Source organism: Saccostrea echinata, unplaced genomic scaffold (genome assembly GCF_033153115.1).
Source record: "Saccostrea echinata isolate AGI-Se365-2 ecotype Australia unplaced genomic scaffold, CSIRO_AGI_Sech_v1 ptg000020l, whole genome shotgun sequence".
Classification (NCBI taxonomy): domain Eukaryota; kingdom Metazoa; phylum Mollusca; class Bivalvia; order Ostreida; family Ostreidae; genus Saccostrea; species Saccostrea echinata.
In genome coordinates, this window is record NW_026889769.1 from 4,908,397 (window position 1) to 4,923,104 (window position 14,708).

Sequence of the window (14,708 nt, forward strand, 5' to 3'; positions counted from 1 at the left end):
AGTGAGTACCACAAAAATACTAAGAAAATTTTATGCTTGGAAAAAAGGCTTTTTTACCTACGTTCCGATAATCAATTTTTTATGCATTTGAGTCACAGATTAGGCACGGATCTACAATTTCCCAGCTCACAGTTACAAACAATCGATTTATAAATAATTAAATATACATAATTTAAAGTTTTGTAAAGCGTTTGGTGGGCAATTCGCTGGGTCTACACGAGTGAATACAAGTTTCATGTGCATTTCTTGACCCAGAGCGGTAAACGCTGAGGTCCCATGCGTATTATTATGTATAAACAGCCTTGGCTGACCATTAAAAGTTTGAAATGTGGTAGAGATAATGTGTAAATTGACCTAAACCATGTGTCTGTGATAAAATGTAAATGTAGTAAACGACAGCATGTTTGTCGTTCTGTCATCGGATTGGACAATTGTTCTCGGTAAGTGACTATGTGCGAAATAATGACTATAGCCATATAAGGTAAATTTCTCGGACATGCATATCCGTCTATTGTACTAAGACCCGCCTATTCTCTTTTCATAAAAGAACATATTGTCACAAAGCTGTCATCAGCTGGTCATAGGGTCTAAAAAATCATAGATAATGCAGTAATCCTTATAATTAAAATATGTCGGAACTATTGAAACTATTCAAAAGGCGTCGTATTTATTCACTCATGTTTGAAAACTATCAAAATCGTTGTAGATTAAATATAATTCGTCGTAGAAAAGGGGGCCCCAGATAGCAGTTATGTCACATCATCCTTTCTATTTTTAGTAATCATGACAACACCGTTCATCGAAATCAAAAACCGATGCACTAAATTATGTATCTTAGTGTAGTCTACTTGTGTGCCAAGTTATACTGAAATCAGACCAAAACTGTAGGAGGAGTAGCGTTTTGAAAAATTGTTTACAGACTGACGGACAGCTAGACAGATGAACGGACGGCGGACATCTTACTATCGCATAAGCTCTTCTGGTCTCTGACCAGTAGAGCTAAAAATCATGAAGTAGGACACATAATTCCTATATACCATAAGATCTGATGATCTTACGACTCATAATATGCAAGACTTCAGCTAAATACAAAGAGCTGACATATGGGTGAAAAAACGTACATTATAAATATTGCCATGTATGGCTTATAAAAATTAATTCTCTTTTTAACTTCATCTTTAAAAATGTAATGCTTTATGCATACCTGGCAAACTGGATGGACTATATCTTCGTTGTGATAGGGGACTTTGTTGATAATAGTTTCGCTGAAGCTGTTCCCAGTGAATGCGGGCTGCTAAGTTTGTGACTGGTTCTCGTGCTAAAGGGCTTCGTAGACTGAGAGCTGGAACGTCTGATAAAGGACTATGAGGAATGCTGCAAAAAAAAAAAAAAAAAAAAAAATATATAGTGAAACTTTCATGACTTTAACACAAGAATAACTTCCAAGAATACAAAGATCATATTTGAAACATTGTGAATTTTGCAATAGTGCTCATAGCATTAATCTTTACGTCAATCACTGAATTCCTCTTTTTCATAAATACATTAATACAATGCATGCACTTCCTGTCTGTTCTTAAAAAGTTTGCTTGAAGTACAGTTCCAAGTTAGTGAGTAGCAGATCCTTATTTTTTAGCTCACCTGAGGTGAAAGCTCAAGTGAGCTTTTCTGATCACCTGTTGTCCGTCCATCTGTCTGTAAACTTTTCAAATTTTAAACTTTTTCTCAAGAACCACTGGGCCAATTTTGACCAAAGTTGGTACAAAGCATCCTTGGGTGAAGGAGAGTTTATATTGTTAAAATGAACTAACAAACCCCCTTACAAGGGGAGATAATCAAGAAAAGACAAAAATAAGGTAGGGTCATTAAAAAATCTTCTTCTCAAGAACCACTGGGTGGGAAAAGCTAAAACTTACAAGGAAGCATTCTGGGGTAGTGAAAATTCTAACTTGATTAAATTATAACCCCCTGGGGAAGGGTGGGGCCACAATAGGGAATCAAATTTTTACATTGAAATATATAGAAAAAAATCTTTAAAAATCTTCTTCTCAAGAACCACTGGGCCAGAAAAGCTGAAACTTACAAGGAAGCATCCTGGGATAGTGTAGATTCTAAATTGTTCAAATCATGACCCCTGGGGGTAAGGTCGGACCACAATGGGGAATCAAAGTTTTACATTGAAATATATAGGAAAAATCTTTAAAAATCTTCCTTCTCAAGAACACTGGGCAAGAAAAGCTGAAACTTACAAGGAAGCATCCTGGGGTAGTGTAGATTTTAACTTGTTCAAATCATGACCCCCAGGGGTAGGGTGGAGCCACAATGGGAAATCAAAGTCTTACATTGAAATATACAAGAAAAATCTTTAAAAATCTTCTTCTCAAGAAACTGGATCAGAAAAGCTGAAACTTACAAGGAAGCATCCTGGGGTAGTGTAGATTTTAAATTGTACAAATCATGATCCCCGGGGATACGTATTACAAGGTGAAAATCTGGTGAAGAACAGCAGGGCCAAAGTTACTCAGGTGAGCATTGTGGCCCATGGGCCTCTTGTTTAATATTGCATTTGACTTTTGACCTATATGCATGACCTTCATCCGAAACTTCTACCTTGAAGAAATACCAAGTCTCTGTTGCACACAATTATGTTCTGCAAGATAATTCCCGAAAAGACATATTGTCTGTAAACAAAGTGTAGTGGACAGACCCAGATTAATTATCTCCTAACTTTCAAACAAAGAACAATATTAAAACCTGCCAACAACCTATAAACTCAGAGAAGTAGTTAATAACCTCTGGATTTTCCACACACTGGTCAGGCTGAAATTTTAAAAACTTAATGCTTTCACCACCATGTTTTGAAATATTAACAATTTTTATTTTTCTGTATGAAAACACACAATAATTGACCCCCCCCCCCCCCGAAAAAAAAAGAACTAAAACCATACAGATTAGTTGAAACTTTGAAATTAAAAATAACTGTTAAAAAATAACAATGAATGATTGATTACCAAAGTGACTCGACTTGTACATGATAAAAAGTTCCAAACCAAACAAATAATGCTAATTGCCTATAAAATCCTTTTGTAGTAAATAGCTCGACAAATCACATTAACGTGTCCATCTTCTTTAAACCAATATTTCAGTTTTTTACTGTCTGGGTTTTGCCATGAAAAGGTTTTTCATCATGGAGTAATTAAGGATAAAAGCACACACAAGTTCATCCTACAAAAAATTAGGATTTGTGACATTAAACATACTACCTTATGAACAGCCATGTTGAGTGAACATGGCAAAAGCCCTGTTTTGACTGCACATAGATGGTCAAGATATTGGCTGACATAATAGTCCATTACATTGAAGGGCTCTACACATGACTTTCATTGCATCTGTAGTGTAATTATCTCTTCTTTAGGTGTGTATATCAAAGGCAAACTTAATATCATCTATCTCTGGTGTTAGGTGTGTGATCCAATATCAAAGACCTCTATGTCTGCCTATCATAGTTCATGCAGTTTTTTTTTCTAAATCTTGAGGAAAAGCTAAATTAAATACAATGACCAGTGAAATTCTTCTCCCAGTGGGATATGACCATAGCTATATGAAGGATGTACATACTTTGAAACTATACAATATCTATATATACATAGTATGTACAAATTGAAAGCAGATGAAAAAGTCATAAAACGCTATCAACTTTATCTATACTAAAGCAGCATACACTGGATGGTACAAGGGTTTTACAGGTGGGCACAGGCAGGGTTTTAATTTACAAAAAAAGTCAGTTAGTTGGGACTTAATATTTGCCAATTTTTTATTTGACCCCCGACTTCATATTGACCTTGACCTGATTATTAAGTCTTGAAACAAGAGGCCCATGGGCCACATCGCTCACCTGAGTAACTTTGGCCATTCTGTTCTTTACCAGATTTCCCCCCTTCTAATACTTATTGTGGCCCCGCCCCACCCCTTGGGGTCATGATTTTAACAATTAAAAATCTACACTATCCCAGGATGCTTCCACATAATTTTCAGTTTTTCTGGCCCAGTTGTTCTTGAGAAGAAGATTTTTCTTACATATTTCAATGTAAAATTGGATTCCCTATTGTGGCCCCGCCCTACCCCCAGGGGTCATGATTTTTACAATTTAGTATCTACACTACCCCAGGATGCTTCCACATAAGTTTCAGTTTTTCTGGCCCAGTTGTGCTTGAGAAGAAGATTTTTCAAGATTTTTCTTACATATTTCAATGTAAAACTTGGATACCCTATTGTGGCCCCGCCCTACCCCCGGGGGTCATGATTTTTACAATTTAGCATCTACACTACCCCAGGATGCTTCCACATTAGTTTCAGCTTTTCTGGCCCAGTTGTTCTTGAAAAGAAGATTTTAAAAGATTTTTCCTATTTATTTCAATGTAAAACTTGGATTCCCTATTGTGGCCCCGCCCTATCCCGGGGGGTCATGATTTGAATAATTTAGAATCTACACTACCCCAGGATACTTCCACATAAGTTTCAGCTTTTCTTGCCTAATGGTTCTTGAGAAGAAGATTTTTCAAGATTTTTCTTACATATTTCAATGTAAAACTTGGATTCCCTATTGTGGCCCCGCCCTACCCCCGGGGGTCATGATTTTTACAATTTAGCATTTACACTATCCCAGGATGCTTCCACATACGTTTCAGCTTTTCTGGCCCAGTTGTTCTTGAGAAGAATATCTTAAAAGAAATTTCCAATTCATTTCAATGTAAAACTTGGATTCCCTATTGTGGCCCCGCCCTATCCCCTGGGGTCATGGTTTGAATAATTTAGAATCTACACTACCCCAGCATGCTTCCACATAAGTTTCAGGTTTTTTGGCCCAGTGGTTCTTGAGAAGAAGATTTTTAAAGATTTTTCGTATATATTTCAATGTAAAACTTGGATTCCCTATTGTGGCCCCTCCCTACCCCCAGGGGTCATGATTTTAACAATTTAAAATCTACACTATCCCAGGATGCTTCCACATAAGTTTCAGCTTTTTTGGCCCAGTGGTTCTTGAGAAGAAGATTTTTAAAGATTTTTCCTATATATTTCAATGTAAAACATGGATTCCCTATTGTGGCCCCGCCCTACCCCCGGGGGTCATGATTTTAACAATTTAAAATCTACACTATCTCAGGATGCTTCCACATAAGTTTCAGCTTTTTTGGCCCAGTGGTTCTTGAGAAGAAGATTTTTAAAGATTTTCCTTATATATTTCTATGTAAAACATTGATTCCACATTGTGGCCCCGCCCTACCCCCGGGGGTCATGATTTGAACAATTTAGAATCTGCACTACCCCAGGATGCTTCCATATAAGTTTCAGCTTTACTGGCCCTGTGGTTCTTGAGAAGAAGATTTTTTAATGACCCCATCCTATTTTTGTCTTCTCTTGATTATCTCCCCTTGTGAGGGGACTTGGCCCTTCATTTTAACAATTTAAATTCCCCTTCACCCAAGGATGCTTTGTACCAAGTTTGGTCAAAATTGGCCCAGTGGTTCTTGAGAAGAAGTCAAAAATGTGAAAAGTTTACAGACGGACGGACAGACGGACGGACGGATGACGGACAAAATGTGATCAGAAAAGCTCACTTGAGCCTTTGGCTCAGGTGAGCTAAAAAGCCAAATGGCATAGCCAGTATACCAGTACATATTTTATCTTGAGGCATAGCCAGTTTACATTTTAGCCATGAGACATAGCCAGTATACATTTTACCCTTGAGACATGAGTTTGTTAAAATGCATTTTGATACCTTTCCTCCTGTTTATGGCTTACAAATAATGCAAAAGTTGATCAATGTGACCCTAGTAGTATTCAATATTGCCCCTATCCTGCACGACTTACCCAGGAGGCATAGGCTGATGATATGGCCCTGGCTGAGGCCACTGATATCGTCCCTCCAGTGTGTGGGAGTTCAATGGTATTGGGTTGTTGATGTGGTAAGGGATGTTGTAGTATCGATAAGGATTAATGTTGAATCCTGTAAAGCATACACTAGCTGTCAGCCATACATAATATTACCAGTACTGCATTTTTTGTATACATAAATCATATATTGTTTCCAATCTAAAATGACTCTATCTCAAACTGAAGAGAACAAAATGAAGAGTATACAACTAGTGATGTTGTTTATATTCCATCTTTAGCTGAAATACCTTTAAGTAAGATACTTTTTCATATAAAAAATGTGTAAATATGAGGAAAAACGAATCACAATCAATTAAATCATGTGCTTGCATTGTTTATCTTGATCAATTCTTAATTTCACCATCTGATTACCATAAGGATAGTCCAATAAACCATTTCTGGGGTCCAGAAGAGACTGTACACCATAATAAGGACTCTGTTGTGGAAGTCTTGGATCTATTGGGGGTGGTAGTGGGGTGGGCCCCACCCCCCGATCAACAGTCTCAACCTCCCGTACTGGTTCTGATGTGGAGGGTTCCTCATCCACTCGTGGGAGGTTACTAGGAGGACGGATAACGTTTGGCGGACGTCGTGTTTTTGAGGACGAGTCAGCTAAAAAAACCAACAAATACTGTGTTAAACATTTTGATGTATAAAACATAATGCATTAAGAAATTTTGAGCTTACAATCAATGCTGTTAAGTAAGGGTAAAATAATTTCATAGTACTTTGTGGGATGGTTCATTTGCTTATTTTTATCTCAAGACAGTTTGTTTGACATGTGAATACAGGAGGCACAAAGGAATTTAATAAAAAATGGTGCCAACATTTTAGCCTCAACTTGGGGCCTGAACCCTGGACCAAGAGATCATGAAATTTTTAGTCTTAGTCATGGGCATGCTTACAATTTGTCTGCTAGACTTCCAGGGATGATATCTGAAGATTGTATTAATTGTGGAGGTTTTATATTCCTTAAGTCTTCTAATAAAATGGGGGGGGGGGGGGTCAGTTTACCTTTTCCAGAAATTTATTATACATGTACCGGAATCTAAAATCGTAACTATTTTTGTGAAAGAAATTATTAATGTAGAATGTTGCTTTGGGATTACAAATCATGAATTTTTGCTGTATCCATGTTTATAAAAGAGTTTTTTCTGTATTGAATGAGATGAATTTATACCTTGAAAGTACACGACTATAAAAAGTGCACAACAGATGATTTAACTATAAGAATTAGCTTGGTAAAAAATTATGAAAAACATCCTGAATTCAGTGCAACTTTAAACCTCTGAAAAAACAAACCTAAAAACTATATATCAGTAGCATTTGACAGCTCAGCATTATAAATACAGTGAAGTTTGATACCAAGGCAAATATATGGCTTAAAAAGAGCAACTATGGAGTATAAATTGTTTCTCCAAATTTTTGTTCTAGAAGTCAACTGCAAAAAACAGCATCCAGCATAGAAGTTATCTGTGGAGGTTTGATTAGATTCATTTGTGCTAACTTGCAAGCTGAGAGGAAAATTCAGAATGTTTACTGATAAATAAACTCCCCCAGACTTGCACATGTGGACATTTGGGATGATTCTCTGATTTGTTGAATACTTCTGGATTCTAAAATTATCCTCTGGCACTTTTATCACAGGTTAATATTCTTTAGCCTTCAATTTGCTAACTTGGGATTCGTTTGTTTGTTAGTCTGTTTTGGATTTCAAAGAAGCTTTAATAAATTTTAAATTCTATATTGAAGATGACACTGACTGTAAAAATTGCAAATTGCTCACTATTTGGTCTCTGTAATTCTATTAAGATTATGATAACACAAAACATGACTGAAAAAATCAAAATTCTGCCAATTTGGGAGCATGCATAAATATGGGATTAAACAAGAGGCCCATGGGCCAAATTGCTCATACAAGAGGCTCATGGGCCATGTTGCTCATCTGAGGACTTTGGCTACAAAAAAGCAGAGATCAGTTCAGTATTGATAAGTGATCCCCCCTCCCCCTACAGGGGAGGGTGCATGATTTGAACAAACTTGAATCTACACTAACTGAAGATGCTTCCACATATTTTTATAACTAATCACGGCTTTAAAAGATTTTAACAGATTTTTTCCTATGTATTCCTATTCCTAAAATTTTTCCTGTATCTCCCTATGCATAACTTTGATTCCCTGCTGTGGCCCAACCCAACCCCAGAGGTCATGATTCAAACAAACTTGAATCTACGCTACCTGAGGATGCTTCTGTATAAATATGACTGGCTCTGCTGGTCACGCATAGCAGATTTTTTAAAAATATTTCCTATATATTCCTGTGTATAACTTTGATCCCCTGTGATGGCCCTACCCTACCCCCAGGGGTTATGATTTAAACCAACTTGAATCTACACTACCTGAGGATGCTTCTGTATTACTATGACTAATTCTGGCTTTGCTGAACATGAGAAGATTTTCAAAGATATTTCCTACATATTCCTTTGCATAACTTAGATCCCCTGTTATGGCCCTATGCCCAGGGGTCATGATTTGAACAAATTTGATCTTCACTATCAAATGAAGCTTTCACATAAGTTTCATTTTTCCTGGCCCAGTGGTTCTTAACAAGAAGATTTTTAAAAGATGCCATTCAATTTTCACTAATTCTTAATAATCTCCCCTTGAAAGAAGGCTTGGCCTTGAATCCCCTTCACCCAAGAATGCTTTGTGGCAAGTTTGGTTGAAATTGACCCATCAGGTGAGCTAAAAAAATATAACACACATATCTTAAGTCAGTAGGGCAGAAGGGTGATGGTTTTATTTTTTTAAGACATGCATTTTCTCTTTTTACTCATAATTCAAATGCCTTCATTAATATTTAGATGTTCTTAACCACCATTTGCAATGCACTAAGAACAATTTCTCTTTTTTAAGATGTTTTAATTATACTCTCTGCACATTCTTTCAATAACGCCTGTCACCAGCATGTTAAAAATAATTTCATACATGTAGACTTTTTTCCCTTAATTTACATTTAATACAGTTACATGTGTATGTAAGAATCACGCTCTAAAAAACCCCACTAGAAGTGGTGCTGTTTACAGTGTACTGATCAGGTTTCCAGTTCAGACAGAAAGCTCATACAGCCATGACTCTGTGTTCGTGCCATCATGTAAAATGTCACTAGTTCTTCAATAAATGTCCCAACAAAAACACTCTTTATTTTACAACCTGTGAACAGTGTACTAAAGACACCACCATAAATTAGTGACATCTCTTCTATACCCTGAAGCTCCTATTACCTTCTGTGTCTACAAAATCACGGACCAGAACACACACTGTATTGGCCCATCTCCTACCCATATCACCTTCATAACTTCTGATGGATAGTTTTTTTTTTCTTTTTAACCCCCGTATTTTTCATCACTTGAGCATCCAATGCCCAGAGAAGTGAATGACACACCCATATCTTTGTTACTGAGCACCCATTATACATGCATTAAATCTCAAAACATATCTCATCTTTTATGAGAAAAATTTCTTTTTAAATTCCTTTTTGCGGGCCTTTGAAGGACACTTTTATTGTGTTATTGTGAAGAATCTTCTCATTTAAAATTCATTATGTCTGGCAATCCATTTGCATAATTTAAAGAATTTAAAGAAGAAAAGTCAAATTTTATACTTCTATATAAGGACCAAAACATTCACTGAAAAATGAATTTTTCAAACATTGCAAAAATACACACATCCTAATGCTAATTAAGAATACCATACCATTATTTAAGATTTCCCTTTTTGCACTAACTTTCATTTGCAGGAGTTGGCTATTTAAGACAATATGCAAAATGATTAATTCAGAACATTAATGTAATTGCTATGTATAATTTTGAAGTGTCTGCAGACATTGGACCTTTTTTTGCCTAGTACTAACTCTAAAATTCATTTGTTTTAATTGTACTTTTCTTAAAATTTATTTTAAATATACGTCAAATTTACTTATTTTTTAAATAGAAAAACACCTTCTTTTTTTTTTCAATACAATAGTATGCACATCCCATATCTTAAAGGAGATTATAACTCTTTCTTCCCACTTGGTCTATAGATACAGTGTCGATCCCCACTGTTGTTTTCCTGAATACAACAGAAAAGTTAAAAAAAAAAAAAATTGCTGCTTCAACATAAAAAAACAACGAATATCTGTCAAGTTCAAAGCCTGGGACAAACCCAAGGACTGGAACTAATTGTCCACACTTAGGAGGTATAAAATATGTTTCTATAAAGCAGTTCATGTGCAATAAAAAAAATCAAGAGATATAGAAAATTCCACTGGGCTTTCATTTCAAGTTTGGGGTTTAAACAGAAGGCATTGTCATTTCTTGAGCTTAGTCACATAAAAAAAAATTATTTTTTGATGATTTTGAACCCTTGCTACCTGTTTGCTTGAATAATCTTTTTTTTTGGAAGCAGCAAGGGGAAATCTAATCACTTAAATGACCATAATAATCAAGAGCAATAGCTTTTGTCTCCTTCAGAAGAATTAGTCAACACGTTGAAGAACTTGATTCTTTTAAAATCATTTGTGCAGACGTCATATATTCCTCTTGTTAAAGCATTTATCAAAAGTTCTCAGTAATTATCGGGATATTTGATCAAATATACTTCTCAATTGAAAGAAATTGGTGGGCAAAAAATTAGGCTGGATGACAATATGATCTAACACTATTCATCTGTCAAAATGCCTGATCCAGGCCTAGATAACAAAGTAATCTGTATGCAATGTGTTTTTTAAAAAGGATCTGAACAAGACTTGCATGCTTGATATATTTACTGTGGTCTCGCCTCATGAGTGCTCGCAATACATATTAACAAATGTCATAAACCTACATCGGTCATAATACGTAAACCTACAAAGAGTTTACTTCACATCTCATTTAATTATCAATCTGTGTGTTAAAGCCCAAAAGGAGGTTCCCTTAAAAGGCATATAGACTGCACAGGGTGAAATACAAAATATACTAACATAAAATCTTTTAAAAGGACAAGCTCTTTCATTTGAAGAATGACATGTAAGCTTTCTTAAGATTATGAACCAAAAATCTTTGTTGTGTAGCTTCTTAAACAGAATTCTTCTGGGCTTGCATAATGAAAAGCTTGGGACACAATGTGCTACATAACACTATGTTTCCTGATGCACATGCAGACACACTTTGCTTGAAATGTCACTTGAAGATTATTTCACTCATTTTATAGGGGCATCAACTGCAGTTTTAAGTGACACAACATGAACCTTTGGAGACGATCTTCATTAAGACATGATTTTCAATGACGGGGTCTCTTTTTATCAAGTTTTAAACTACCAATCACTAATTCCTCCTGCACTCACTGTTCCATCATTTGTTGTTTGTGAAAAGAGAGAAGCAGTTACTCTTTGGTTTCATTATGTTTAACTATAATTAAAAATCAGTTGGATAGCTATAATTATATAATGTAAAGATAGTCTACTGCAAAATTTCATCATCAATTACAATCAGGAAAAAAAAAAATGAAGGATCTAAGGCTCCACTGACAAAATGTGATGGGCACAAGCTGACTAAATATTCCACTGACAAAATGTGATGGATGCAATCTGACTAAATGTTCCACTGACAAAATGTGATACATGCAATTTGACTAAATATTCCACTGACAAAATGTGATGGATGCAATGTGACTAAATGTTCCACTGACAAACTGTGGTATAGGCAATGTGACTAAATGTTCCACTGACAAAATGTGATGGATGCAATCTGACTAAATGTTCCAATGACAAAATGTGATCAGCGTTTTTTTTCCTTATATAACTGGTACCAATAAATGGTACCATTCCCAATGCCAAAAACCATTAATTTTTCCCAATTTTGAGACTAAAAATTCCCAATTCAACTGCCAAGCAACAGACTATGATGACATCGTATTTCTTTTTATATGAAACATTGTACCAATCTCCCTCACAGAGTTGTCGTTCGTTTCTCTCTCAGACACCTCTGCGATGGGCTCACGTCAAGATTTTTGACATAACGTAAAAAACATGACATTCCAAGGATTATTTCAAATTAAACTAATAGTTCTACATATATTTAGTAAATATCTACCTTAAAAGAGAAATATTAGTGCAGGAATTTAATTATAATGAATTTAAACAAACGCACTATTTCTCGTGTTTATCACTGTGATATACGCGAGCCAACGACAGAGGTGAATGTATGAGCCGATGGTAGAGAGTGACATTGTACAAGTTGACTAATTGCTTTACTTCCGCTTAAATCGAAAGTAGAGATTAGTCGTAATATGGCGGGACCTGTGTAGACTAGACAGCGTAATGTCATACATTTTGACAAATTGAAAGCATGAAAATGCGAAAACAAGGGACATTGATACGAAAAACAATAAATACTTGTTGTTTATTCTTTAAAACACGGATTAATAGGTAATGAGGTTGGAATAAACGCAAAATACGTTTCATTTGTTTAATGACAGAAAATTCTCGTTTGTTCTACTTTGACGCTATTTTTCCCAATTGAACTGTACTGGACCCTTTCCCAATGGGTAGAAAAAAAATCGCTGGTGATGGACACAATCTGACTAAATGTTCCACTGACAAAATGTGATGGACACAGTCTGACTAAATGTTCAACTGTCAAAGTCTTATGGATGCAATCTGACTAAATGTTTCACTGACAAAATGTGATGGACACAATCTGACTAATGAGTATAAATTTTTCTCATTTGGTAACTCATTTTGAAAATAAATTTAGTTGAGAGAAATTGGTTGAAAATTCTAGAGTTAAAGATCTGATTATAAATGAAACAAGTCCTTGAATATGAAAATAAATAGATTAAATCCTATGACTGAATATGAAAATGTCACTATTGTCATATGTATCCACTTTCTAATTTTTGATGCTGCTGATTTTGCAGAGTCGATATCAAACACTCTAAAACTGAAGACATTTTGCACAGAAAGCAATACTTCTTTCATTATATCTGTGTCATAGAAAGTGATTACTGTCTAGAAAGGTCCATTTAAATATATATATATAAATAATATCCATGGTGTTTTAAATCCCCATCCCCCAGTAAAAAAAAAAGAAATAAGAGGCTTATGGGCTCTCTCAAGTAACCTTGGCTTTGCTGTTATTTAGAATACTGGTAAGATTTAATTTAGAAAGATTTGTTCCCCTCTTTATTCCACTGAAAAATGTTGACCTCATATTGTGACCTTACCCTAGCCCTAAGTAAACTGGAACGAACACAACACAAGGGTGCTTCAGTATCAATATGACTCGCATGGCTTTGCTGTTCTGGAGAAGTTTTTTCCCCCTGTATATATGCATTATGTAAAATCTGATCCCTGAATTTAGCTCCTTCCTCTACCTATAGAGTCCATAATTAAAAAAAAAATTGATTCTACAAAACTTGGAATTCTTGGTATATTAATATGGTAAAGTAACCTCTACACACCAAACAAAATGTTTTTTTGAACATTGAGAAAGTTAAATTGTAGAGGGTGATATTTATTCTCATTTAAAAACATGGATCATCATTTTAGCCCTATCCTAACCCTGATTTGAACAAATACGACTTTAAATTAAACTTAAGAATGCTTGCATATTATGGCCCTGCTATTCTGCAGCAGATTTTAAAACATTTCTCTTATGTATCCCAGTGTAAAACTTTGATCCTCCTATTGCTTTCACATGTTTTGTATTCTTTTCTGACCAAGTGGTTCTCAGTAAGAATTATCTCCTCTTTTAAAAAGGGAGTGGCCCTTTATTTGAACGATTTTGAATCCCTTTACCAAGTTTACTTAAGGGTGCTTTGTGTTGGTTGAAATTGGCCCAGTGGTTCAGGAAAAGAAGTCAAAACATGTACAGTTTACACGATGGATGGAAAGGCAGACTACATGTGATCAGAAAGTTCATTTGAGCTTATAGCTCTGGTGAGATGAAAATGGAAGATAATTAAAAGAATAAAACTTGTTCTAAAGGTCAGAAGGTTCTAAAGGTCTAAAGGTCAGATCACATCTTCTGGATGTAAATCAGCAGAACAAACTCATGCTTTGATCTAATGAACTGTTCTAGACTAGTCAACTTGATCAGACTCAGTCAATGGTTACATGTGTAATAATGAATAACAGTGTCACAGCAGCTCCATACAAAAAGCTAGCTTTGTAGTTCAATATTTTCAAATCTAACAGTCTGAGCAATTTGATATTGTTACTGGTTGTGTCTTGTACCTCTGTGTTTCGGGTGGACTGGTGGGGTGGGGGGTGGTGGGGGGGTGTGTGTCAGGTGACTATCCTTTAAAACCCCTCTTTTATGTTATGGCGGCATTATAGTTTAAGGAACTAGCCAACTCATTCAAATATCTTATTCTCAAAGCAGTCAATAAACAATGAAACAAGTTGCATGTATTACATATATACTGACAAGACATTTCTAACTTCTGTATGATTTTTCTTTCTCATACAGAACTGCTATAAGGCGGTGACAGCTAAGGCTTTTTTTTAATTGAAGAAATTGATTTCCATATCTGATTTTGAGAAAAATAATAAAGGGGCAGTTTTTTTTCAAAATGTTTCAACAAAACTTAAATCTAAAGAACTCATTCTGAGGTTGTTTTATTATAAAGGAACCAAGTCTTAAACTTCAAATAAGGAGAACAAGACTGCCTCTATACAAAATTTCCATCAGAGGCTAAAATGGTTTTCAAACTGCAGTATACAATTAGATTCAAGTGGTCAAAAATATTTC

General features: G+C 35.4%; 1 protein-coding gene across 1 annotated transcript in view; it reads right to left on the minus strand.

Annotated features, from left to right (window-relative positions):
• LOC133189971 (zinc finger protein GLI4-like) overlaps positions 1–14,708 on the minus strand; it is a 69,112-nt gene that overhangs the window by 23,589 nt on the left and 30,815 nt on the right. The window contains exons 3-5 of the mRNA XM_061325423.1: positions 6,307–6,546; positions 5,872–6,007; positions 1,205–1,374 (exon numbers count right to left, since the gene is read on the minus strand). Coding sequence (XP_061181407.1) covers positions 1,205–1,374; positions 5,872–6,007; positions 6,307–6,546 — 546 coding nt within the window. The remainder of the gene's footprint in view (positions 1–1,204; positions 1,375–5,871; positions 6,008–6,306; positions 6,547–14,708) is intronic.